Source organism: Erpetoichthys calabaricus, chromosome 6 (genome assembly GCF_900747795.2).
Source record: "Erpetoichthys calabaricus chromosome 6, fErpCal1.3, whole genome shotgun sequence".
Taxonomy (NCBI): domain Eukaryota; kingdom Metazoa; phylum Chordata; class Cladistia; order Polypteriformes; family Polypteridae; genus Erpetoichthys; species Erpetoichthys calabaricus.
The window spans coordinates 162,197,945-162,224,342 of NC_041399.2; the positions used below are offsets into that span (position 1 = coordinate 162,197,945).

The following is a 26,398-nucleotide window of genomic DNA, read 5'->3' on the forward strand; positions in this document are numbered from 1 at the left end:
AAAAGTAAAATTATGTGAATAAAGTAGAATTAAGTGTTAAGGTGCAACAGTGTAGTAATTATTGTGCAAAACCAAAGTTAGACTGGTGCATAGTTAAATGAGGCAGTTTATTTGTTTGCACTACTGCAATCTTTACTTTCTTTTTTTATATTTTCTAATTTTCCTACTTTCATATCCTTTAACTTTCTCCACGTGTATAGCGCCAACGTTTTTTTTTTTTTTTGAGCCTTTCTAATTTCCCTGGTTTCATAGTCTCTAACCTGCTCTGCATGTGTTTAGCGGCAACGTTTGTAAACGTCTTTATGAAGTTCTACTTTCTTTTACTCATTGTCTTTTAATTCTGAGTCGGATTGGACGTGCTTTTTTTTCAATCTCACTTGTTCCGGGTTGATAATTACTTTCCTTATTTTCTGAATTTGCACCTCGATTATTCTTTTTTGCTCTTTTTTCTCTCCAACGCATTTGAGTCTCTTTTCTTGGCGCTGTTTTCTTCTTCGCTTAGATGTCGACATTTAATTTATAACGTACTGTCCTTATATGCTTTATATGCGCTGAGAGCCCTGGATCTGTGTATGCTCAAATCCTTCACAAGGCTGAATGTTTTGCTGCCTATTGTCCTATTTGATAGATTGTAAGTGGGGCGTGTCTTTGGTCTCGCGGGTCTTTAAAATTTCTTCCAAGATGATCACGTATCGTAGACTTGCTTTTGCTTTCCCGGACAGGATTTCTCTTTATAATAGATAGATTTGATCACAAAAAAATCCTTTTCATAGAGTGATAATTTCCATGAATGTCTTTGTGATATATAATGCCTTTAGAAACTGAGATTATATTAATTTACAATAACAGTAATTAAGCATAATTCATGGCAATTAAACTGACTGCTTTAAACTGATTTGACAGGAGGCTTCACAGTTAACACTGCTGAATCACAGTCACCAGCACAAAGATTTCCTTCTAACTATATGAATATGTAACCAATGTGGTGTCACTCAGCATGATTTTGTTTCTGGGTATACTTGTTTCCTTTTATATCACAAACTCTTAAATAATGTGTTGTAGGTGGGTGTTATGCTCAAGAGTGCTCTGTGATCAAGTGGTGTTCCATCCAGGGTATATTTCTATCTTCTGAACCAACATTGTGATCCTGTAAAGGAAAACTGGATTCTGACAACACTGGATGCCCATTTAAAAGATTAATTTTTTTGTTTCTACTCAGACTTACTGTATCCTACCCAAGGATTTACTGTCAGATCTACAACCAGGTCATAAATAAGGGATTGTGTCCTTTATGGATTTTATTACTTTTTAACAGTACATTAAACTATGGTAATGAATTCTTAATATTATTAAGTATTTATGTATTTTTAGGTGTGCTTGGGTCATTTTAATTATATAAATTTTTATTAATTCTGTAAAATTTTAATTTCCCATTGGGGACAAACAAAGCATAATCCAATCTAATCTAATCTAATCTAATCTTTATTCAATAAATGGCCATAAACTTAAGATACACAAATGTAAAGATATAAATAGGGACAAATCAAAAAATAAGAAAATAATTCAAAAATATGTAAAAAAAAATCTCGTTATATTAAATTAATTCAATAACATGTATACAGATGAGCCTGTAGGACTGGATCCTCTGTTTTGATTTGAATGCTTGAATTTAATAAAGGGTATAGTATTGTATTGTATAGACCATTGAAAATGGCTGCTAACATTATGACTTCATTTACATCATGTATAAAATCAATTGCATGCTTTGTGTGTGTTTCCAACAAAACTATAAATGTATGTTGTTTATATTGTCATACATTCACACACACATATACCAATATCCATATATGTACTATATACAGTGCTATGAAAAATGATATACTAACAATTTAAAACACAGGAAATTACATTCACGCAGATTATTCATTGTCTATAAAATTTGAAAGTGTCGCCTTTCAGAGTTACTGTTTGATAATGTCACCTTAATCAATCAACAATACTGAAATGGTCACCCCATTTTAATATTTTTATATATGTTAAAAGATACAATACTTTTAGGGGAGTGTGCTAAATTCCCCACTGCATATACACATATATGTTCAAAGCTGCGTACTGATGGTATACAGATTTCAACAAATGCAAATGAAGTCTGTCCAAATTTCTATCTTCTAAACTATAAATAAGGACTCTTTACAAAGAAACATGGATAAAATGACGGTTGAAGGAAAAATGCTGCCTTTTAGTTACACTTAACAAACCAGTTTAATACCTCGCCAGAACCACTAAACTCTCCATCAAAAACCTGAAAAAGTTCAAAATCATAGCAAATTAACAAAGAGGCAAAAGCATGAGTTAATAACACAATGATTAATAACATGTTACAGAAGAGAAACTCTGTGTTTAAAAATGATTACATATATTGGGTATAAATTGATTTTTTTAAAGTATGACTTATTGCATAATTGTTAATTTATGTAGTAATATACAGTAAATATTGTTTTTTATTTGATTTTTTTGATTTGATATACTTTGTTAATCCCCATGGTTGATCTTTGCTAAAACAGAAACCCATCTCATGAAAGCCTGATAATGACTTTTTGGTCACTAATTGTATTTCAAACTGTGATTTTTTTTCACTGATAACACAGCTTGTATCCACGAGAATCTGAATGGAGTTTAAGATGGGTATACCAGTGGGAAAAAATATGGATACATGATTTTGAGAGAAGCAAAGCAAATACAATGTAATTTCTGAGCACACACTACTCTTAAGAATGTTACTTACTGGAAGACCTGGTTTACCGGGAGGGCCATCTTTTCCAGGGATTCCAGGTGGTCCTGGAGGTCCAGTGACTGCATCATTTAAACTTCCACCAGGGCTGCTAGGTCCTGGTGGCCCTGGCTTTCCTGGAGGACCAGGAGGTCCTGGTGGACCCTGTATAAAAAATTAAGTTCACTTAGTTGGGGGTAACAAAAGAGGAAGAAAAAAGAAAAAGTGAGTTCTTTACATACCTTAGGTAAAACTGGGACTGGGTACCAATCCATGTACAAAGACATTTTTAACTATTAATGAAAATATCAGGGAATGTTACAACAAGTGGTAGAAGTGAGTACATACAATATAAGGTATTGGTGCAGTGAGGTTTGATAATGTTTGCCTTGTTGTTCTTCGTCAAAGTTCATTGGAGACATTTTTGATTGAAAAACCAACAAACAAGAAACTACATAAAAGCTGGACAACATGGAGTTTGTGATCACATTTACCTACTTATATATGGAAAGTGCAGTTACTTATTTGCCTTAACAGGCCAGTGCTACAAGACTGGGTTAATAGTTAAGCACTTGCGGAAATGGGGTGTGATTAACTTCTTAGTTTTCCTTTTTCTGGCAGCATTTTTTGTGCCTTGTCATTGTGAATTGTACTTTAGATTTATTTGCAAAACTGCATCTACAAATAATATCAAGTCTTGCAGCATGTTGTTTTGATGTCTACAATGTTGTATTTATTTTTATATAATGGTGAACTTAGTTTATTACTGACCTTTCTTGCAAGTTTTTTTCTAAAATAATTCAAAGGTCATAAGCAGAAATGGAAATGTCTAACATGTCCACACTAACACTTTTTTTACAAGTTTCTTACTGTACTGTGGAGTGAAACTAATGATAATTAAGATTAGGGATTTTTCTAGACGGGCAGCACGGTGGCGCAGTGGGTAGCGCTGCTGCCTCGCAGTTGGGAGATCTGGGGACCTGGGTTCGCTTCCCGGGTCCTCCCTGCGTGGAGTTTGCATGTTCTCCCCGTGTCTGCGTGGGTTTCCTCCGGGCGCTCCGGTTTCCTCCCACAGTCCAAAGACATGCATGCAGGTTAGGTGGATTGGCGATTCTAAATTGGCCCTAGTGTGTGCTTGGTGTGTTTGTGTGTGTGTCCTGTGGTGGGTTGGCACCCTGCCCAGGATTGGTTCCTGCCTTGTGCCCTGTGTTGGCTGGGATTGGCTCCAGCAGAACCCCGTGACCCTGTAGTTAGGAATATAGCGGGTTGGAAAATGGATGGATGGATGGATTTTTCTAGACAGATAGCACTGTTGTCTGATGAAATAAAAGGAGACTAATATTTTTAGGGGAAAAGAGAAATGAATACCAGGAAGCACCAAATGTGCAGAGTGACCTGTAAACCTTCATACTTGGCCAGCATCATTATCTCCCAGCATTAACACAACAATTAAATATCACTCCAAAAACAAAAGAACATCCATGGCTCAAAAATTAAGTCACAACATTAGCCAGTCATGCCAATAATAGTGTATTATTGTTATATCCTGCAATGCAACATCATTTGGGACATCTATTTGCACTTCAGTTAAATGCTCTACTAAGCAGTGGGCTTAAAAATATATAGTAAAGGATGGACATTACATTTACAGTTATTAATTTCAGCCTATATACTTAGGTAAAAAACTTACTGATACCAATTACATAGTACAACTTTTTTAATTAGTCATTTAGTGACCTGCTCAGGTCACATAATGAGTCAATGTTGAAGGCTGAACCTGTTCTTTTTGGTTTACAGTCCCATGGCTTAGCTAGTAGGCCCTACTGCATTACAATATTAAAAAAATTAAACTCTTCTTCAACATTAACCTGCAATAATAATTTACTACTGTTTGTATGACAAATGTGGCATACACAGATTAAGAGTAACATTTTTCAGTGGTCTGTTAATACGTATATTAACATATTGCTGTCACATTTTCACAGAATCCAGAAAACAAATTAAACATGATCTATGGTGTTTAAATACATGCTGGCTGCTCCTCATACAAAATTAAGGAATGGTATCTTTAAAAATGCTTTAAAAATGCTTTCATTTATTTATCCTGTAAAACAGATTGCTCTTAAGGTGTATTAATTTCCTAGATCTAACTGATCTTCTTTTACAAAAAAGTACAACAGTGGCTTACCATTATTAAACCATTATTATTAAACCTTTGTAAGTTTTATAAGTGTTTAGAATGTATAAGTTCTTCCAGTGATGTAAGCTTCTTGGGGTACTGGGATTTTTGCTTTACTGCTAGCTTTATTACATGGGTAATCTAAAATGGCCCTTTACAAATGAGTGTGGACTTGTAAGCAGAAGAAGAAAGAGAATTATTGTGTTCATAAGAATCACTTATGAATGCTTTGAAATTACTTCAGTTTTTTTTTGTTTGGCACCTCCTGATGCATTGGTATGAGAAAACCCCACATATGATACAGTTCGAATAGTATTGATGTCTAGTTATGCAAGATTTTGAGCTTATTGTGATTCTCTCCAATTTTTGGCCTCATTGACTGGTGTTGGATTGTTACTAAAATTTTGGCTTAGTTCTTGATACCAACTTTCAGACCTTGGTATGAATAGCATTGAAGCAAATAAAGAGAAATCCCTATAACCTCATTTGCCATGAACTTGTTGTGCCACATAAATGTGTGCCTCCCTATTTTGCTACAATTTACAGGTTCCCTTTGAATTTTCCAGTGTGTCTCTGCAGCACATCAAAGAGAGAAAGGGGGAGATATGGTGAATTGTCCACCATAGAGTCTAACGTACATCAAAGGGGATGGGGTAGTTTAGGGTGATTGTTCCACACTGACTCTTTGGTGCATCTCACTACTTTGCTACAAGCAATGGTTTCCCTTTGAATTCTGCAGTGCTGAGGTTCTTAAACTTTTTAATCTGAGGACCCAAATAAGAAAATCAGTACCGTAACGGGACTTAAGAAGAGTATTATTATCATAATGACAGCGGAGTCAAAAAGAGACAAATAACAATGGTCATATCTTAATACATAATTCGCCTGACTCCTCACTCACTCACTCACTCACGTCCGTCTGAAGCCGAATGCACAGTCACCTTCTGCGCATGTCCGAAGCCGAATGCGCAGTCGCCTTCTGCGCAGCTGCCCGAAAAACCTTACGAGACCGAAATCCAACCCCAACATCGTGGCAGGCGGCGGATTTAGCCTACGCATTTCGGGATTATTATTCTGAAATCCCAAATCATTCCGCCAAGGCGTAGGATATTAGCCCCGATCACAGCCAACCCTCACACTCAAAATAATACGTAAGAACATATTATTATTAAGTACTTTCAGCGGCAGGAACGACTCCACAGCCATCACGATCATTACACTACCGTCGTCCGCAGATGTTGATGCGTGTGAACAGAGGTACACATTCTAAGCCGCATACAAATCTCCACAGGTGGCGCGGTATGCATTGTTGTGCGCTGCTGCTGAGATCTGAGTAAAATAAAACGCTGCTGGCCTTTTTGCACCAAGCACTGAATGTTCACCACACCATCTGGAGTGATTTTAATGCCCCTTGCATCCTCGCCCTTTCAAAACTGCTTATTCTCGCAACTTTGTGCCAACGGCCGCAAAAATTCAAAGAGAAAGGCGACTTCGATTAAAGCTCTAGAGGCCTGAAAGGCGATTTCGACTACAGCTCGAGGCCTAATTACGCATTCTGATTCAATTACGCATTCATTCAATACACTTATATCAGGTTTGTGGTGTTTATACTTATTACTATTCCATATTTTACTGGAACATTCATCATTCAATATTATACTATAGGCCTGGAAAATTCATCAACTAACAGTACAAGCCTGTACAGTAATGAGTAAAGCGGACTAAAATCATTACAAAAAAACTTCTTCGTTTCTTCTTCTACTTTTCGTTGATTTGTATTTCTTATTTTTTCCCTTTTACAGCCATAGGCCTACATAATTGTAAAATATGGCAATTTTTATGCACATGACACAAAATAAATTAAGCTTAAAGACTACAGTACATGTGTTTCCAAATTCAAAGGGCATTCCCTGTCAAACTAGCATTCGCCATGACTACAAACGAGTCACAAGGACAAACATTTGACATGGTAGGAATATTCCTTGCCGAACCCACTTTCAGCCATGGTCAATTGTATGTGGCTTTTTCAAGAGTCAGAAGGGCGAGTGATGTGAAGGTGCAAGTTTAAGATGGGCCACATCAAGGGAAATTACTACCAAACAGTGAGAGTGTCTTCACAAAAAATGTAGTCTACAGAGAGATTTTACAACTTTAGTTGCATACTGACAGGCCTCCAGTATACAAACAAAAAACGTTGTCATAGATAGCATGTATTTTTTAAGTATACAGTATTTTCCGCCGTGATAAAGTCATACACATCCCAAACCTCTTAGTTAATTATCATTACTTACATCACTTTCTTATTTATTTCTTACTTTTCATTTGTTCTTCATACACTGCTGACACAAACTCGTGCCCGTTTCATCTTACGTTGTTGAAACAGGCTTTTTGTCTAGTAACAAAATAAATAAAACATTTTTGTTTCCTTTCAAGCTTATTTCTCACATGAATATTACTAAAACATGTATTGTTTAAACAATACCCCATTCAACCCTAACCTGTTTATCCTGAGAAGTGTTGTGAGGCAGTTGGTGCCTATCCCAATAAGCATAATGTGCAAGGCAAGAACAATCTCTGAACAGGCCACCAGTCCTTTGCTGGGTGAACACAAACAAACACACGCTAGGGCCAGTTTAGCATTGCCATTCAAACTAACCGGCATGTGTTTGAACTGAGGGAGGACACAGGAGCAGCTACAGAATGCAGGGAGAATAGGCATATTCCACACCTGGGGCATGAACCTAAAACAATTACATTCAAATATGCCATAACAGCGAACATGCAATGAGCCACAGAGGAGTTGTTCACTGCCAATGAAACTGCATTTTACATACAATACTAACATGGCACTACATACACTCCCACCAAATTCACTCACGCTTCATAACACCCTGAAAATCATCACATCCTTCTCCTGCACCTGTTATTTTGAATTTTGACATTTCAATCTAGTGCTACAGTGCCTTCTCCTCACGAGCGCATGTGTTAGTTACTCCTCTCTGTATCTTTCTTTTATGTGTCTTTGTTGTTAGTCTCCTCAGACTGATTGTTTAATAGGATGAGAAAAACTTCATTATAATATTTTTGTGAAACAGAAATGAAAGCTCTCTGTGATGCATCAATGGCGTTGTTTCACATACTGCCACAATACAAAAATAAGATAAACAGTAGCAGGTAGGTTTTTTTTGGTACTTTATCAGTACTAGTATTCTGCACAACCCTACTCTCAACCCAAAAAACACATTTTTAGGACATATTTGGACCATACATTGTGCAGGAAATTATAACCTTGTGATAAAGAATAAACTAATAAGTGTCTCTTGTAAAAATAATCAGAAGGACATGAAGTTGTGCGTGCCACATTAGTCAACCTCAGGTGTTCACCAATTTATGGGATATGAAAGATCAAAATTATTCATTTACAATTCAAAAACTTAAAAAAATTGGGGATTGACAATATAGGCATGTGTCATTTTAAGCTATTTCAAGGTTGTTCTTTATACAGTATTTGATTCTTTACAGGTGGTCCTAGCCTTCTAAGAGCCACTTCCAGAAGGTTAAAATGACAAATTCCACACATAAGCATGTGGGATATTGCTTAAGACTATTTCAAGGTCAGTGATTACTAATATGATGTTATTTTTAATCCTTCACTAGGGATCCTTCTCTATGGACCATTATCAGACGTTGAAAACTGACAAATGTCTAATACAATCGAGAATATGTAGACTTTAAACTTTACATTAAAACACACATTTTAATGTTTCAAATATTTGATGCAACTACTCATATTTATTATGTACTTATGCCTCATGAAGTAAATCATTACTTTTCTTATGAACACCCTGCATTAGGGCTGCTAAGGCTAATTGAGACTTTTTACCAAATCAAAAATTTACTTAAGTAAAGGTAATAGTCTATGATATGGAAACTACAAAAATAAACAAAAGTTCTGAAATAAATACCTACAGTATATAAAAGTACAATTCAATTAGTTTAGTAAAAAGTTAAGTAAATTAGTAAAAATCCATACTTAGAAAGCTTTAGCATAGGAATACCACAGATTTTATTTTTCAAAAATAAGACTGCACAATTAATACGACTGAACATAAAAGGTTTTGCCATCACAGGGCACAATCTTGGAAGTTTTTTTTGTTAATAATGCAAAGGCCACACAGTTCTCTCTGGCTATGCAGGTGGGCGCATATCCTTTTATTGTGGTATGATAGCCCAGTGTACTTGGCAAGAACTGACTGCACACTGTAAAAGGTCTTGTCTTAGACATACTATGCAATAACCTTATTTTTCTGAATGATGGAGTATGTAGACAAAAGCTCTTGGTATAGTAGACAGCCGAGGCAGCACTCTGCTTCCCATGAAATTTTGCTCACACACTTCTTATCAATTGTGTGTATGTTTGCCATATAACTATACAGAAAGAGTAAAAAAAAAAAAAAAAAATTCTTTGTGTGCGTGTATACTTGGCCAATAAATGTGATTGTGATTACATTTTGACAGTCTTGCAAATTTTGTGTCCATATTTAGCTGAAGTCCTCTTTTATTATGATTCAGAAAAATTTGGCTGAGTTAGGAACAAAGAAAACTTTAACCAGGCTTGACAGGGGCTCAAAATTATTCCACAATGGAGTGTTTTGTCACAAAAAACATAGATGCTGTTGTACTTGAACCTATGCAGATGTGGCTGTTAGTCAAGCTAGTGTGTTTGTTAGGTTAGAATAAACCAAAAGTAATTAGCAAATATATACTGTACATTTGTACATTTAGGATTAAATTACTGTATATAACTATCTTCATAATACATATTAGATTCTACACTATCAGCTGCACATTAGAGCTAAAAAGATACCGTAAGTTTAGAATGGAAAAACAAAAAAGGATGGATGATTTTCATTTATCTTAAACTAGTCATTTAGCCCGTTACAATAACGGGCGCTAGAACAATAGTGCATAAACATTAGTAGGAACAGTCTATATTAAATGGCAAGGGACTTTGACCTCATTCTTTTTGTTGGTCGTATTTCTCTTTCTTTCAGCCTTTCTTTTGTTGATGTTTACTTGCTGAGCTGACCGTTCTTCGTGGGCTGCCACCGTGTATTGTGTGTCTTTAATTTTCTGTGAAAGTAATACTGTCTTGTACGGCTCTATTCAATAAGGGCGCGTAGATAATTTAGTTCAAATGGCTCTGGAATATGTGAAGAGCAACAGGTGCAGATCTTTATTTACGCGTGCCTTTATTCGCTGCGCCCAATTGAGGTCGTCCTTTTGAGGCTCTCCTTTTTGTGCGCGCCCTTATTGAAGGATACCGTCTTGTACGTCCGCTGGCTTGTACGTCCGTAATATACGTCCGTAATATACCTTTAATTTTCTCTGGCGGTAATACAGGCGTGCGCGTCAGTAATATGCCTTTAATCTCCTCTGACAGTAATACTGGCTTGTATGTGGCTGTAATATGCATCACTGTATTGTGTACCTTTAATTTCCTCTCGCAGTAATACTGGTTTGTATTTCCGTAAAACGCCTCTAACTTTCTCTGACAGTAATATCGCGCATAGCACCGTGCCCCGCGCATGCGCACTTCACCAGAAGACACCCACACATGGACACCTGGACGCACATAGGGATTTTATATATATATAGATTACCTTTTATCTAGATGTAGACAGCTACATTATTGGCACTGTTATTTTCAACAGATTAAACTTTTAAAACTTACCAATTTCACATCCTCTTTGAAAATGAGTTATGTATACTATACTGCATTCCATAGTTTGGTCTATCTATCTATGGTTTAAAAGGTATCCACTCATCTGCTTCCTTAACCTTTTTTAATGGCAGTGTTTACACAGGGAAGCAAGAATGTACCACTTTATAAGAAGCCTTAAGATTATCACTCTCTTCAATAAAGAATGACTTTGCTTTCCACCATTTACAGCATATAAAACTACTTACTCTCATTATTTCTGCATCACTGTCAATATCCCGCAGACCAGAGCCTTCAGCATCATTTTCATTCTAAGACAAACATAAAGTGTGAAAGAAAGAGATAAAACGTGTTTAGGAATTATCTGTATTTCTCAGTAAATCACAGTGCCATTAAAATTTACAAGTCACAGTTCAAGTAGAGGTTATGCTTACCATCAACTGATAAGAGAAGGCACGGCCAGGAGGTCCAGGAGGACCAGGTGGGCCTGGTAACCCGACTCCAAGCTCTCCCTACAGGATAACAATAGGAGTTACTGGTAAATGGCATTTGTAAAATTATTCACGCACAGTACGTAAACACCATATACTCCAAAATTGTCTGAATTATAACTTGTACTTTGAAAATACTAGCAAATTTCAGCATCCCTGTAACAAAGAGAAAATAATACAATAAATGCATTACAGCATGCAATGAGCTAGCACTCCTCCCAGGAATGGCATCTGACAGGATAGGCTCTAGTCTCACATGGCCCTGAATTGGGTGCAGAAATCCTGAATGGCACATTTTGTAGTACAATTCTGCATGCAATAGTATTATTATTACTTGTTTACGAAAACATATTGACTATATTTTTTCGCAATCTTGAAATTCACGAAAGTTATATAATATGTACATTTTAAACTATAATCAAATTTCTCTGCTTGCATTTTATACATGTAACTTTCTAAAATATTTTATTAACAACCAGCAACAAAGAAATGTACATATTTAATAAAACACCAGATAGAGAAATAATTTATTTTACCAAGTCAGTGCTATAATTCAAGAGAAGACATCTTTAGCACATTCAATTCATGCCTTTAATTAGATTTAAATCTGAATCTTTTTTATTCTGTGAAGGAAGAGGAGCAATCCCTGTGACAAAAAGACATTTAACCCTCCTACAGGGTAATCCCAATAAAGTACAGGATTATAGCTATGGAGCAGATCAACACTCCCCAAACATGTGTAGATCCTGTATGATTCCTTTAGCCCCAGAGAACCTTTAAAGGTTTAGTAAATAATGTCCCAAATCTCTGTTTATGATGTTAAGAACATTCATCCATCCATTATTTATACCTGCTTATCTAGAGCGGGATCGTGGGAGCCTATCCCAGCAAGAACTGGGCCTCATAAGGCTGTACTACTGTGCCAACCATGTTTAGAAAATTGCATTTTAATGTGCATTTCTGTTAATTATTTTAACCTGTATTATACACAATGTAATTTAAATATTTAAGATAAAAGTAATGTAGATGCCTGCAAATGTTAAGAAAACTTCTGCATAGACTATAAAGCACACATAGATGTTTTAAAGTGGGTCAAAATACTCATCACAAAACTCATCAGTTCTAGTACAAGACTATAACACTTTTAGAAAGTATTAAAATGATACTGCAAATGAGCGCAGTGATGGCACTGCTGCCTGAAAGGCCTGGAGACCTGGTTTTCATTCATGACCCAGTCACTGACCATATTCTTGCCATACCTGTATCTGAGTGGATTTTCTCTGAGTACTTTGTTTTTTTCCCCATCCCAAAAACGTGCTCATTAATTTAACTGGGGATTTTAATTTGGTACAATATAAGTCACTGTGGATGTGAGGATATTCTAGGGCCCTACATAATGCTGAAAAGGAAGAAGTGATCTCAGGAAATTAATACCTAGATCGATGAACAATTTATCAGTGTAAATGATGTTTTCCCACATTTTAGTATTTTACTTAGCCCCAATAGTACCATGTGGTTGTATTGAGATATGTACAAATACTCCCTAAATACTAGTAAATACGAAGCTAGTTTTATTTTCAGGATTAATATTACAAGTGATCACTGCATCTGGAATACATTATACTATCATTACTGATTATTACTTTTTATAAATTTTGCAGGACTGTTAATGAGGGCTTTAGAGGCTACAGAATTATACTTCAAAGAATCTACTACTCCGAGGATGGCTCCCATGTTTTACTAAAAAGTTTATTTCTCATGTACTTATCTCATTTAGACTAACTGTCCTCACACTAGTCTGTTACACCAGAACATTGAGCATAAGAAAAATATTTAAGTCATATATAACTAGCCACAGTACCTGTTAAAGACTGGTAAAAATATTTGCTTTCTCTTGCCATATATGCACCTCGAGTGTATTTCCTCTGTATTTGCATGTGTGAACATCTCTTAACTAGCAATGCCTCTCTCGAGCGCATTCCTGTACAGTCTTCCTTTCAGACTCTGCCATTATTTTTTAGGCACCTTTCTCACCTTATGTCCGGTTTTATACTCGACATCTTTGAAGGCAAATCTCTCAGCATGCCTCATATACCTTTACTCCTTCTCATGCATCTCACACTACAGCTTCCTCTTTCGTTGACTTACCAAAGCCAAACTGACCAATCAGATTGCTGAGAGTGACTGGACACACAAACCTTAGTGTTTTATTACTACTAAACTACTAAAAACACATTACGTTAACATGGCTTTCTCATAACTTCAATTTAGTTTAATCCTGATGCTCTGTATATTCAATGAATTATCATAACTATTCATGATGGCTCTAAAATCCGTACTAACCCCTACTCTCTCTTCTGTTTCTTTTCCTGGTTTTCTGTGGTGGCGACCTGCGCCACCACCACCTAATCAAAGCACCATGATGTTCCTACATTGATGGATTAAAGGCCAGAAGTCTAAATGACCATCATCATCAAGTCCTTCCATGAGAACCATGAATACAATGAGGACTGATCATTTATGTTAGGTAGAATGCCCAGAGGGGGCTGGGCGGTCTCATGGTCTGGTACCCCTGCAGATTTTATTTTTTCTCCAGCCGTCTGAAAATTTTATTGTTTTTTCTGTCCTCCCTGGCCATCGGACCTTACTCTTATTCTATGTTAATTAGTGTTGTCTCATTTTAATTCTTACTTTGTCTTTTTTTCTCTTTTTTTCATCATGTAAAGCACTTTGAGCTACATTATTTGTATGAAAATGTGCTATATAAATAAATGTTCTTGTTGTTGTTATTGTTTATTATACATAAGATTATATTTCTCCTTTCTGTTCTACTTTGCACTCTTTCTGGGAATTGATTATGTGGGTTTGAGAATTTTATGTTACTCTAGTTGCTAAAATTGAAAAGTAAATTTAAAAAGCAACTACAATTTTTCCAAAATAATGTGCACAATTTGGGCAGAGTTTAAGAAGGTTATAAAATATTTCTTTCCCTAATGTTTCTAAATTGTGAAATAATTTTGAAAAACAGTTATTGATGTGCACAAGCTAATAAATCTCACAGAACAACTAATTAATTATCAAATGCACACACACTTGTTTATTGTAAATTACCAAAGCTCTGGGTTCCAATTCCTGGGTATGCCTATGTGGAGTTTACATGTTCTTCCCCAAGTTTATTTGTTTTTGGTAGATTAACTGGCAACATTAAATTGGCCTGGTTAGTGAGTATGTTTGAATGCATAAGTGGGTTCTGTGATGGATTGCCAGCACAATAATGGTTGGTTCTAGTCTTGTACGTCATTCTACTGGCTACCAGTAACACTGAACTCAAGTGGGTTAAAAGTGGATGCAGGGATGAAAATCAGTTTAAATAACAAATGCAGTATAGCTCACTCCATTAACTGTATACATATTAAAGAAACCAAACAATCAAATTAATCAAAATGTTTGAATCAAAGTAGGAATTAGCCTAATTAGATGAATAAAGACATGTAAGAGACGGCCGGCAGACCAAACTGGCCGGCGACACCCAAGAAGAGGAAGGATGGGGGAAGGCAGACTCTTTAGGGCACTGCGTTCCCCAGAACACTAGATGGTAGGACCCCTGGATTGCAGCGGTGCCCCGGATTCCCACAGGGCACTATGGGACTTGGAGTTCTTTTTCTCAGCCCTGTTGTGTACCATGGATGCTGTCAGGGGATGCTGTTAAAATGAAACAGCCATGTGGCATGGGGTTTAAGCCTAACTTGGAAGTGCTTACAGACCACATTCACAGAAGAACAGAACCACTTCCAGGTTGGACATTATAAAAGGACTTGCCAGCCTCACAGCGATAAGCCAGAGTCGGGAAGTGGAGGACAAAGCTTGTGAGGAGGTGTGGAGGCGACAGAGGAAGAGAGAGAGAGAAAGAAAAAGGACTGTATTTTGTTGTGTTTGGTGCTTTCTGTACTGTACTGTGTAGTGGGGAGAAAAAGAAAAGACACTTCCCCACTTTAAAAAAGTGAGCTATTTGGCAAGGCTTGTGTCTCAGCCTGTCTGTGTCAGGGTTTGGGGACAGGTATACTACTGTATATTACTATTGTGTTTGTTTCCAGATTTTTAAAGATACCCAGTTTTGCCATCTTTGCTCTTTCATATCATCAGGAGGTACTGGTTGTTATATGATCATACACATCATGATAAGGTATTTGACATCAGTGTAGTAAATTCATATTTTATCTCTTATGCCCAGATACTTTTTTTTTTAAGACAGAAAGGAAGAAATGAAGGAAAGTAGTAAGTGAACCAATGATTTAGGTATGAGAGAACATTTCTTTAGGTAAACTAAAGAAAAATTACACTTCATATGTTATAAACAGCTTTCTGTGTAGAAACAAACCCGTTTGTCTCTTGGGTTAAGGTGTTATGAGGCAACATAAAATGATAATAATGCTTGGGCTGGTATTCTGTTGTCATCTAAAGGAAAAAAATAATGTCATGCTGCAAAATAATCATGACTACTTCTATGTGTTTTACCATTCCATGGTGACTCATCAATATTCATGAGTGGGGTGGAGCTTTCCACCAAAACACACAACGTTGTGTAAACAAAAAGCTGTAAAGCCAGTTTTAGAACACACTGGAAGTGAACCATTAGTAGAATCAAGCAATAGTGATGACAATGTGAATTGGTCATCAGACATGGACACGCCATGACATGCCTGCTAACTTCAGTCACATAAAGCTGTAGCGGGGTGTAGTATCTACATGGCAGAAATGCAAAATAATTGCAATCATGAGGAAGGAGAGGAAAGACATTAGCACCTAAAACACTATTCACAATGAAGCAACATTCAATGTGGAAGTCATTAAGCCTTGTGCTGTAGTATGCTGTAATAACACAATGGACATGTCCATAGTGAGGATCAGGCACTGACATTCTACCCTCTCATGCACAAACAACAGAAAAACATTATAAGAAAATTGCACAAAAATACGGTCTAACTGCACCCTATGCAATGTCGGGCTGTGTGTTGGTAACTGTTTTAACACATATCACACAAAGAATTTGTACTAAATCTGCATCAGTACAGCAGTGAACACCAGACATATGTTTCCTACTGCATTTATGTTGATGCTTTGGTATTTACAAGCCTCTGTTACTAGTAATAACATTTTTCTTGTTTTAAAAAATGTAACATTTTTGGCTAATTTTTCAGAGAGTAACATAACGCTCAAGAGGCTGCATATTGAAATTCATATAGGTGCAGGTTATACATACCTTTTCTCCTTTAATGCCAGATTCACCAGGTAATCCTGGAAAGCCCTGAGGTCCTTTTTCACCCTGCCGATACATGGTAAAAATTTATTTTACTTTAAACTGGGACAAACAAAAATCCACATAAAATGTATAATTTTCTGGATAATAAAATTTCTAAACACACCCAAAACTGGTTTGGGTCAATACTTAATTTATGTTTAACTGTATACAGTATGTTACATTTATACTGTTATGCTGCTTTCACATTATATGCCCTCTGACATGGGAATCCATTCTTTGAAATACAAAAAAATTGTAATTTTTTACTCTATATTTTCATAATTTGGTTATAGGTAAAATTCTGCTTATATATATTGTATATATGTGATTATTGTGTAAAAAATATAAAACATTAAACATTTTATACCCCAATATGATTTTTTTTAATCATAATTACTGTGTGTTTTATTTCATTGGTGTCAAATTTAAGACATTAATTTAACATGCTTTTTGAAATCATGATTGGCAGTTACTTACCTTTCTCCCCTGTTCAAAGTGATAGGTGTTACCCTAAGCTGCATTAAATGGGGTTTTGAAATGAATATGGATGGATGAATAAATATTTCAATGCTTATTTCTTTCAAAGGTCCCATTTTACTAAACATGCAATTTGTGAACTGAATTAAAAACTGCCACAAATGCTTTGGTCTAAAACTGTGGGGGGCTCTTTGAAAAAGTCCAATTTTTTGTATTAAAACTGAAGTGAAACCAACTTGATCTAAAATTTCAAATGCTACAAAACTCTGTTTCTCGGCTAGTGCCACTGAAGCTATAGGTAGGGCTGTAGCTTCTTCATCTAGTCACAAAGATATCTGTTTCTTGGCATTTGCTATAAATATGAGAATACTAGAAAAAGATCCTTTTATGTGCAAAAAGTAAATTGTCAGCTGCTAAGCTGTTTCACTATTCTCAATCTGGGCAGAGTAAAAAGGCCAACTCTGTACATTTTACAGTAGCCTCTTTGTTACTAACTGCCTAGATCAAGCTGAAAACCTTTGTCTGATATGATGGAGAAGAAATTCGCACTGAATTTGGGACAGTAGCAAGATAAATGTGATCAGTCTTTTTGTGTGGAAAGAATGTTAGCATTGAGGGAACTTTATGTGGCAGCCAAGAGTTTTAAAGTTTTTTTTTTCTTGGTGAAACAATGAATTTCTTTTCCAGTAGTGGCAGCTGTGATACTATTATGTAAACTGGAATTTAATTATTTGGTAAAGTTTACGCAGATAGAATAACAATTAGAAATAAAAAAGATGATAGGCTTCAAAGATGATTGCTGACCCTGGCATACTAGAAAAATAACTAAAGTATTATTACATCTCCCAGTTTATGGGCCCAAGGTTCAGTTATTGGTTACAGATGCAATGCATGTGGAATATATACATTCTCCCTGTGTCCACTTGGGGATTCTCTGGGTACTTTACTTTCTTAACACAACCCACACATGCGAAGTCAGATAATATTAAATAGGACAGCTGTGGCTGTGTACATGAGTGTACCACATAATGGACTAGCATGCTGTATACTATTAGTTCCATCCACGTGTTTGATTTAGATAAGACAACACAGTCTCACTGACACTTCAACAGCCAGAGTAGGTCTGCACCAGACTACTAGGCCTTTCCATATCACTATACTTTTATAAACCTGCTTATTGAGAATAGGGTCATGCAGAGCAGAATCTAACACAGACAGCATCGGATGCAGATGCATCTCAGGAAATGTAGACTTGCCCTGGGCCAGTTTACAATTACAAATTTACCTGACAGAAATTCTTCAGAAGTGTAGGACAAACTGGAGTCCCCAGAAGAAATTCAAGGAACCAACAATCAAAAGAAGGTTCAGTGCTTCCCAATAGACCATCATGGAACCTTTAGGATGAGGCAGTATAATTTTAAATTTGATTTATCAGGGTATATTAATATCTGAGAAGTATTATGAAACATGGATTTTATGTACCTTTATTTTTGCAATGGAACAAAGAAAATATGGTTTCATTCACTTTTGAGTTTTACTGATTTCATTTTATTTGAGATGTCTGGGTAATAAAAAGCACAATTTAAGAAAGTGTAGGACAAGATTCTTCAGCTTCAATGAGTTTTACTAAGATAACCCAAAGTTGGTAGTTCATCTTATATTTATTTCATTTGTTGATATTGCACAAGTTATACTGTATGTTCTAAAGTTTAAAGCATTAATAAAACCCTTATTTGTGTTAAGGGAATGTACTTTGATGAAGAATGTGTACAGTTAATTATGAGAATGGTGTTTGGAAGATTGGGGTGCAATGTCATTAACACATACTGTAGTTTTAAATCAGAATTTAAAGCTTCTAATTAAAAGGTTTACTTAACATGAAATTTATTTGTGTGGACATGATTGAATTCATTCTTTCATTATTACTTTATCACCCTATGTTGTGTATTAATTATGTGTAAAACGGTATAATAATATGGTAAGATAAACGTTTGCTTCTTGGTTCTTTTGGATAATTCTGGTCAGGAGAAACTACATTTCAAGCAACTTTCAGATCTGCTGAATTCCTGAAACAAAAACTTGATGACCACCTATTAATTTATAAAAATAATTTCACACAGAAATCATACTGTGAATCACAGATACGTAAATGAAGTCATCGGAGAGCAGCATTATATTGAACTAGGTACATTCAACAGCCGTGTGCTCACCTGGGGTCTAATTTATAAAACTTTGTGTGAATTAGAGCATGAAAAAATATGCACATCAAAAATACAGGAAAATGTGGGTGGCAAAGAAAATAATTTAATTTATAAAACCTGGTATAAGAACACACATTTTGAAAAACTGAGGGTTCAGCCAGTTACCTTACTAATAAGCCATCCACCATGTTACAGTACCATCATGTCTGCCACAGCTTCTTTAACTCAAAATAACTTAATCACATGTTGATTCAGGCCACTGTGCCACGATGTTTGTCAGTCTCATCTTGGTATCATAGATGACTTGTGCGTTAATGGAATGTCACTGCTCACAGTTAACAAAAGTAGCTTCACTCTCGCTAGGTAATCTTACTGCAATATGGTGCAGTAAATTGATCCAATTAGGTCAGGAGATTCAGACACTGTTGCAAATTGTCTTTTTATGTTGGTAAAAACATTATGTTTTATGTATATACACCCAAACTATACAAAAACTGGATGTAGCAACTTACTGGTCAGTTAATGTTTTCCAGCACAGTAGGCATGATGGAGTGAAGCTTGGCTGAGATACTCCTGACCTGCCAGCCAGTTCCCAAAGAAGGGATAACAGGTAGTCGATATAAATTGATGAATAACCAAAAAAGTTCTTCAGTGCAAATACACTACATTAGACCTCGTAAAAGGAAACTAAAATATAGACTGCACATCATAGTCACCATTTTTAAAGTGTAATATTTTTGTCATGACAATGCAAATTATAATAAAATCTTGATATGTACTGTTATGCGTGCAAGTCATCATTTAACTGTTTTTAATGCATTTCCCTTCTTGATCAATGTTAACATTATTTTCCAGTTTCTCCAAAATATTCAGTTCAAATGGGGCAGAGTTGCCGTAAATATACACATATCCCCCTGTCAAGATTTATTTTATAAATCCAGCTGTTTGCATGCAAAGTTTTATAAATGAAGATCCTGCTTTTTGTACTATAGTGGTCAAAATTAGTCAGGCAGAAAAGAAAAAAACTAAAGAGAAGCAGGAAATTGTTTTGTTTCAAAATGCTTATGCTTGATAGTATAGCCAAATGACAAACATTGTTTACATTTTTCAAATGATGCAGCTTAGTAAAAATTACTTACTGGTAGTCCATCTTTCCCAGAAAGACCCTTAAAAACAAAAAAGACAGCAAAAGTGATTTTAATTAAACATCTGTATATGTAAGCTTATATATGCTCTAAATTTCTATTCTGAATAATTTTCATGCCTGTTTAAATAAATAATTATATAATATAACTTCACTGTATATACATTTTTTAAATAAACATAGTTATAAGCAGGTATAAGCTATTTTTTAAGAAGAAAACATTAGGTCACTGCTATACATAAGTAATGCTGTGTGATATATTCAGTTCATCACTATGACAGCTAATGTAAAATTATTTTTCTTGTCTTATTTGTTACCTAAAAAGCACAGTATATTTTACATTTTTCTCCTTAAGCTGATTTGCACTACTTCCAAATTGATGGATGGTTAGTAGCTTATTTTATGAAAATAAGTTTTTCAAAACAAGCCTACGGAGAGCCACCAACCATCCTGTGGGCTACAGACACAAGGTACAAACCATTCTTGAAATTAATTTTGATCTTTTTTGCTGGCCACAATGACTTACCAAAATGTGATAAACATAAACAAGTGCTTGAGTTAAATCCATCCATCCATCCATTTTCCAACCCGCTGAATCCAAACACAGGGTCATGGGGGTCTGCTGGAGCCAATCCCAGCCAACACAGGGCACAAGGCAGGAACCAATCCCGGGCAGCAGGACACCCACCACAGGACACACACAAACACACCAAGCACACACTAAGGACAATTTAGAATCGCCAATCCACCTAACCTGCATGTCTTTGGACTGTGGGAGGAAACCGGAGTGCCCCGAGGAAACCCACGCAGACACGGGGAGAACATGCAAACTCCACACAGGGAGGATCTGGGAAGCGAACCCAGGTCTCCTAACTGTGAGGCAGCAGCACTACCACTGCGCCACCGTGCCGCCCTTGAGTTAAATTCAATCTTTAAAATGAGAGTAATGACAGTAATGACATGTCTCTTGTAATTAAAATGCTATGGGGAACTCTTGAAAACAATTAAAGAGAAAATAAAAAAAAATCTGCTTCATGTAAATAATAGAACATAACATAATCTCAAATCCATTCAATCCAAATGAGGGGCAAGTCACTGGGTGCAAGGTAAGCCTGGGATGGAGCGCCACTCTATCACAGGGCCCCCTTGGGCATATACCCATTCTTGGGTCGGTTAACCTAACCGGCATGTCATTGGGGATACAGAAGTTGAACCTAGGATGCAGGATCTGTGAAACTGCAGGGCGTCCCGTTCGTGTTATCATGCACCCCACTTCATGCAAATATTTATTTTGAAATGTGTGCATGCATGAGATAAACATATAGGATCTGTAACACTTCTGTCAAAGGAGAAAATTTTACAACAAACAACATCAAATGGTTTGCTGACATGTTGAGTTACTGTATGTGGTAAACGGACATTTTTTTTTAAAAGTCTGTTTCTTTAAAATTACATATCTCATAAATCTGACAGTTGGTTTATATATGATTGCTTAATCATTTTTATTATGCTGCAATTTAAAGGATGGGATGGACAAAACAATTCTGTGGATTAAATTTTAATTCCTTAGCTACAAATTCTCATTATACCATAAAGTGTGTGCAGGTGTCACGGTTCATATTATGTATATAAGGCTTAAAGTGTGTGCTCTAAATAATATACAATAACAGGACAGTGGAACCTAATTGTACAATATCATAAACTTAAGCACTTTAGAAAAATGTTGCCTCTCTTTTTGTTTTGCATTCTGTTGTCTATGTCCATATTTTACATTGTGTGACTTCAAAATTTTATCTTTTCAAAATATAACTTAATCATGTATATCTTTATGTTTCTGTCCTGGTAAGATACTCTAAAAAAGTCATGGGACTTGAAGTTTTAAAACTATAGCTGCAAAAAGTCATTGAACACAAATGTGTTAAAATGTCCAAGTTCTACATATGTTAAATAAAGAAATTTCAGTTGTTTGAGTACGTGTTTCTAAAAATATAACAATGTTCGATTCGATATCTAAAGTGCTGTATTTCTTTATGTCAGATTAATGGATTTTTTTTTAATCACTGTGTGCAGACATGTCACAGTATGACCACTAGATGGCAATCTGTCCACAGGATTGAAAGCATGTTTCTGCTGCAACATTTGGGCAGATCCCAGGAGTGCCAAAAAGCTACATAACTGAGACTTTGCTGTGTGTCTGTGCTTCATTACCAGCCTGCACTGTTAGAAGATATCAAGCGTTTCAAACCTCAGCTTGCTCTGCTCTTTCATTCCTACAGTGTAGTGAGAAGTTAAGCAAAATGACACCTTTTATTGGCTAACTAGAAAGATTACAATCTGCAAGCTTTCAAGGCAACTCAGGCCCCTAACACAGTACAACACTGTAGTACTACATTCCGAACAATACAGATCCTAGGAGATGAAATAAATCAGAGACAAGCTCAGAAAATAAGGAAGCAATACATCTAATTAATCCTGCCTTGCGCCTTGTGCTGGCTGGGACTGGCTCCAGCAAACACCCTGTAGTTAGGACATAGCGGGTTGGATAATGGATGGATTGACATCTAATTAAAATAAGTAATAAACACTAACATCTGGTTATAACGAAAACAGTGGCACCTTTGATTGACTTGAGTACCAAGAGAGTAAATAGTTTTGGTAGTAGAGTATATGTAGAACTTAACAAAAGCAGTTAGCATCTTTTATGCCTCCCGTCCAGAAAACTAGCAGACATGATTTGAAAAATGGACTGGGCACAACAATATGTGTTTATACTTTTGAATGTTGAGGTATAAAACTGTGGGTGGCACGGTGGAGCAGTTGTAGCACTGCTGCCTTGCAGTAAAGAGACAGAGGTTTGCATCTCAGGAGTTTCCTGCATGGAGTTGGTATTTTTTCCCCATGGCAGCATTAGTTTGCTTCAGTTGCACTGGTTTCCTCCCATAGTCCAAAGACTTGCAGGTTTAGGTGGACTGACAATGCTAAATTGGTCTTAGTAAGTGGATGGGGGTTTATGTGTATTTGTGTTTGCCCTGCAATGGTCTGGCACCCTGTCCAGGTGATGTTCCTGCCTTGTGCCCTATAGTTGTTGGGATAGACTTCAGCTTCCCCGTGACTCTGTCCTGGCTAATTGTGTTAGGAAAATGCATGGATGGATGGTATAAAGTTGTGTCTACAGTGTGGTAAATTTGTGATTATCATTTAGTTTCCCTTAGATAAAGAACATACTTTTAAATAAATGAGCACAACTGTTGAGGTTCCTAAATCTTGTAGATATAGAACAAGAATTGCATCTGGTGTTTGCATATTCTCTTTGTGGCATTTTGAAAACACACCACTGTGTACAGTATGTGCATCTAGAACTGTTTGTATGGTTATTTTGGTGTCCCGTCAAGAGGAGGTTCCTGCTTTATATCTGTTACTCTTGAAAAGGACTGTGGCTCCACCACAAACCAAAATGAGAAGGGACAAGCATTAGAGCTGAAGTGGTGGACACACACATTGACAGTTCTTGAGAAGAGATGACAGGACTTCATTTAACAAGGCAAGTGGATGATTACTTTCACTCATTCTGAAGGAAGGTGGCCTGGTGGGAATGTCAGGCTTTCTTTTCATGTTTACTTTAGGATCTTTTGAACCTCGCTTGAGCTTTCAATATACTATAAATTAGGAGACCTCAAATTTCAAACAATAGTCATATTTCAGACACAACTAAATGCATTTTTGTTTCCTTACTTTTCCTATGAAGAGTCTCCATCTCCAATGGGTAGTATCACAATAGCAGATTTTCAAACAGTGCCTTAACTGATGCCAAATAAGTAGAATACATGCCAATTATGACTACCTTTTTAAACAAAAGTCAAATTACAGACTGAACTGAATGGAAGCTTTTTCTAGCAGAATAGACAACCCTACACAGTATAAGTAGTAGAGTAGTATAGTAGTCTGGTATACCTGGGTCTGACCTACTCTTGCCTGCTATCTGAGCCTTACCCTTCAACTTGTAAGGCAGCTCCACAATGCTTTTTTGACCATGAATACTCACTATTAAATACCACTCATTGGCCTGGCTCCATGATTATGTACCTGTATCCTTATTCCTACAGAAAATCTCTTTGACTTAATTAGAATGTTCATGGATACACACATCGGTCACCCAGTGAAGGTCAGGAGGAAGTTAACTTTTCTGGAACACTGCAAGTACCGTACAAGTGTTGTTATCATTGATCTTTAATATAAATATATATAGTGCCTTCAGAAAGTATTCTGACCCTTTCATTCAGTCTCCACTCCTCCTCTCACAAGCTTTGTCTTCCACCTCCCGACTCTGGCTCACTGACTGTCTTATGTAATACAGAAAACTCTTTCAGCTTTTATGAAAGGAAGACAAGTATAAAATGAGCGTTTGACAAAGTTACATTTCTTTCCATAAGATGCAGGAATAGGTCACCACTCTCAAGTGACAGATTGTGAATGACACAGAATGTTTTTGGATGTGGCACACATTCATGAAAGAGAAGAAAATTGGTTAATCTTACAAAAAAAACAACAACATTTATGAACCAGTGAAATAATAGGCTATTTAAGACAAAAGAATAACATCCATTAGTTTAGCAATTTAAACACTTTGCTTAACTATGAATGAAACTACTTACAGGCTGTCCATCTCTACCAGGGGTTCCTGGCTGCCCAGGTGGTCCTGCTGGACCTGGAGGTCCTGCGAGTGGTGTGACTCCATTAGACTGACCGGGTTGGCCAGATGGTCCAGGTGGTCCAGGAGGACCTGGATCTCCCTTTTCACCTTTTGGACCAAATCTAAAAGAACTCTAGAAGAAAAGATAAAGTGCTTATTGGACAACACCAACATACTGTATATATCAAAATAAATCAAAAGAATCTGGACCTTAATTCTAAATTGCTCATATTGGGAAAGAATCACATAAACCAAGAAAACCCTTAAGACATCTTTTCTAGTTCTTTCAAAAAATTCCATTCAGTATTAGACTAACAGACACATAAATACCACGCATAGTGGTTTTACAATTGAACTTGTGCGCCTAGTAAACATAAGAAATTAACTCTTTTCTTAGTTTTTATTAATGTATATTATTCCAAAGAAATGAAAAAAAAATGAGAAGACAGCTTAAGGGCTCTGGGAATGGCAATAATCTGTTGCTTTAGAAAATTAATACAATCTAGACAAGAAAAGGCCTTTCAGTCCAACAAAGCTCGTCAGTCCAATCTACTCAATTCTTCCAAGATAACATCAAGTCTAGTTTTGAAGTCCCTAAAGTCATACTGTCTACCACACACTTGGTAGCTTATTCCATGTGCCTAAGGTTCTCTGTGTAAAGAAAAACACCCTAATGTTTGAGCAAAATTTACTCTTAACAAGTTTCCAACTATATTCCTGTATTTCCTGTATTAATGAACTCATTTTAAAGTAACAGTTTCAATCTACTGTACTATTTTCTTTCATAATTTTAAACACTTTCAATCAGGTCTCCTGTTAATGTTCTTTTGCTTAAACTGAAATAGCTTAGTTCTTTTAATCTTTCCTCATAATTCATCCCCTATAGCCCTACAATCAGCCTAGTTACTCTTCTCTTGACTTTTTCTAGCACTGCTATGTCTTTTTATATCCTGGAGACCAAAACTGCATACAGTACTCCAGATGAGGACTAACCAGTACGTTATAAAGCTTGAGTATAACCACATTGGACTTGCACTGTACACATTGGGCTATATAACCTAACATCCTGTTAGCCTTCTTAATGACTTCTGAACACTGCATTGCAGTTGACAGTGACGAGTCCACTATGACATACTTTCTCATAAGATGTTCTTTCGATTTTCAGACCTCCCTTTGTGTATTCAAACATAACATTTTTATTTCCTACATGTAAAACTTTACATTTACTTAATATTAAATTTCATCTGCCACAAATCTGCCCGTGCCTGTTTGCTGTCCAAGTCCCTCTGTAATGCAATGGATTTTAGATTTTAATTTAATTTAACCATACTTGTTATGTATATTCCTATCCAATTCATTCGTCTATATATTAAAAATAGCTGCATCCCTATCAATGTCCTCTGTGGAACACCACTCTTAACATTA

General features: G+C 36.2%; 1 protein-coding gene across 4 annotated transcripts in view; it reads right to left on the reverse strand.

The window, feature by feature from the left end:
- The window catches only part of LOC114653644 (collagen alpha-1(XV) chain-like), a 261,721-nt gene that overhangs the window by 106,148 nt on the left and 129,175 nt on the right, over positions 1-26,398 (reverse strand). For all 4 annotated transcript variants that reach the window (XM_028804065.2, XM_051929087.1, XM_051929085.1 and 1 more), the window contains 6 exons: positions 24,936-25,106; positions 20,279-20,305; positions 16,423-16,485; positions 11,106-11,183; positions 10,920-10,982; positions 2,786-2,935 (listed from right to left, as the gene is read on the reverse strand). In XM_028804065.2, coding sequence (XP_028659898.1) covers positions 2,786-2,935; positions 10,920-10,982; positions 11,106-11,183; positions 16,423-16,485; positions 20,279-20,305; positions 24,936-25,106 — 552 coding nt within the window. The remainder of the gene's footprint in view (positions 1-2,785; positions 2,936-10,919; positions 10,983-11,105; positions 11,184-16,422; positions 16,486-20,278; positions 20,306-24,935; positions 25,107-26,398) is intronic.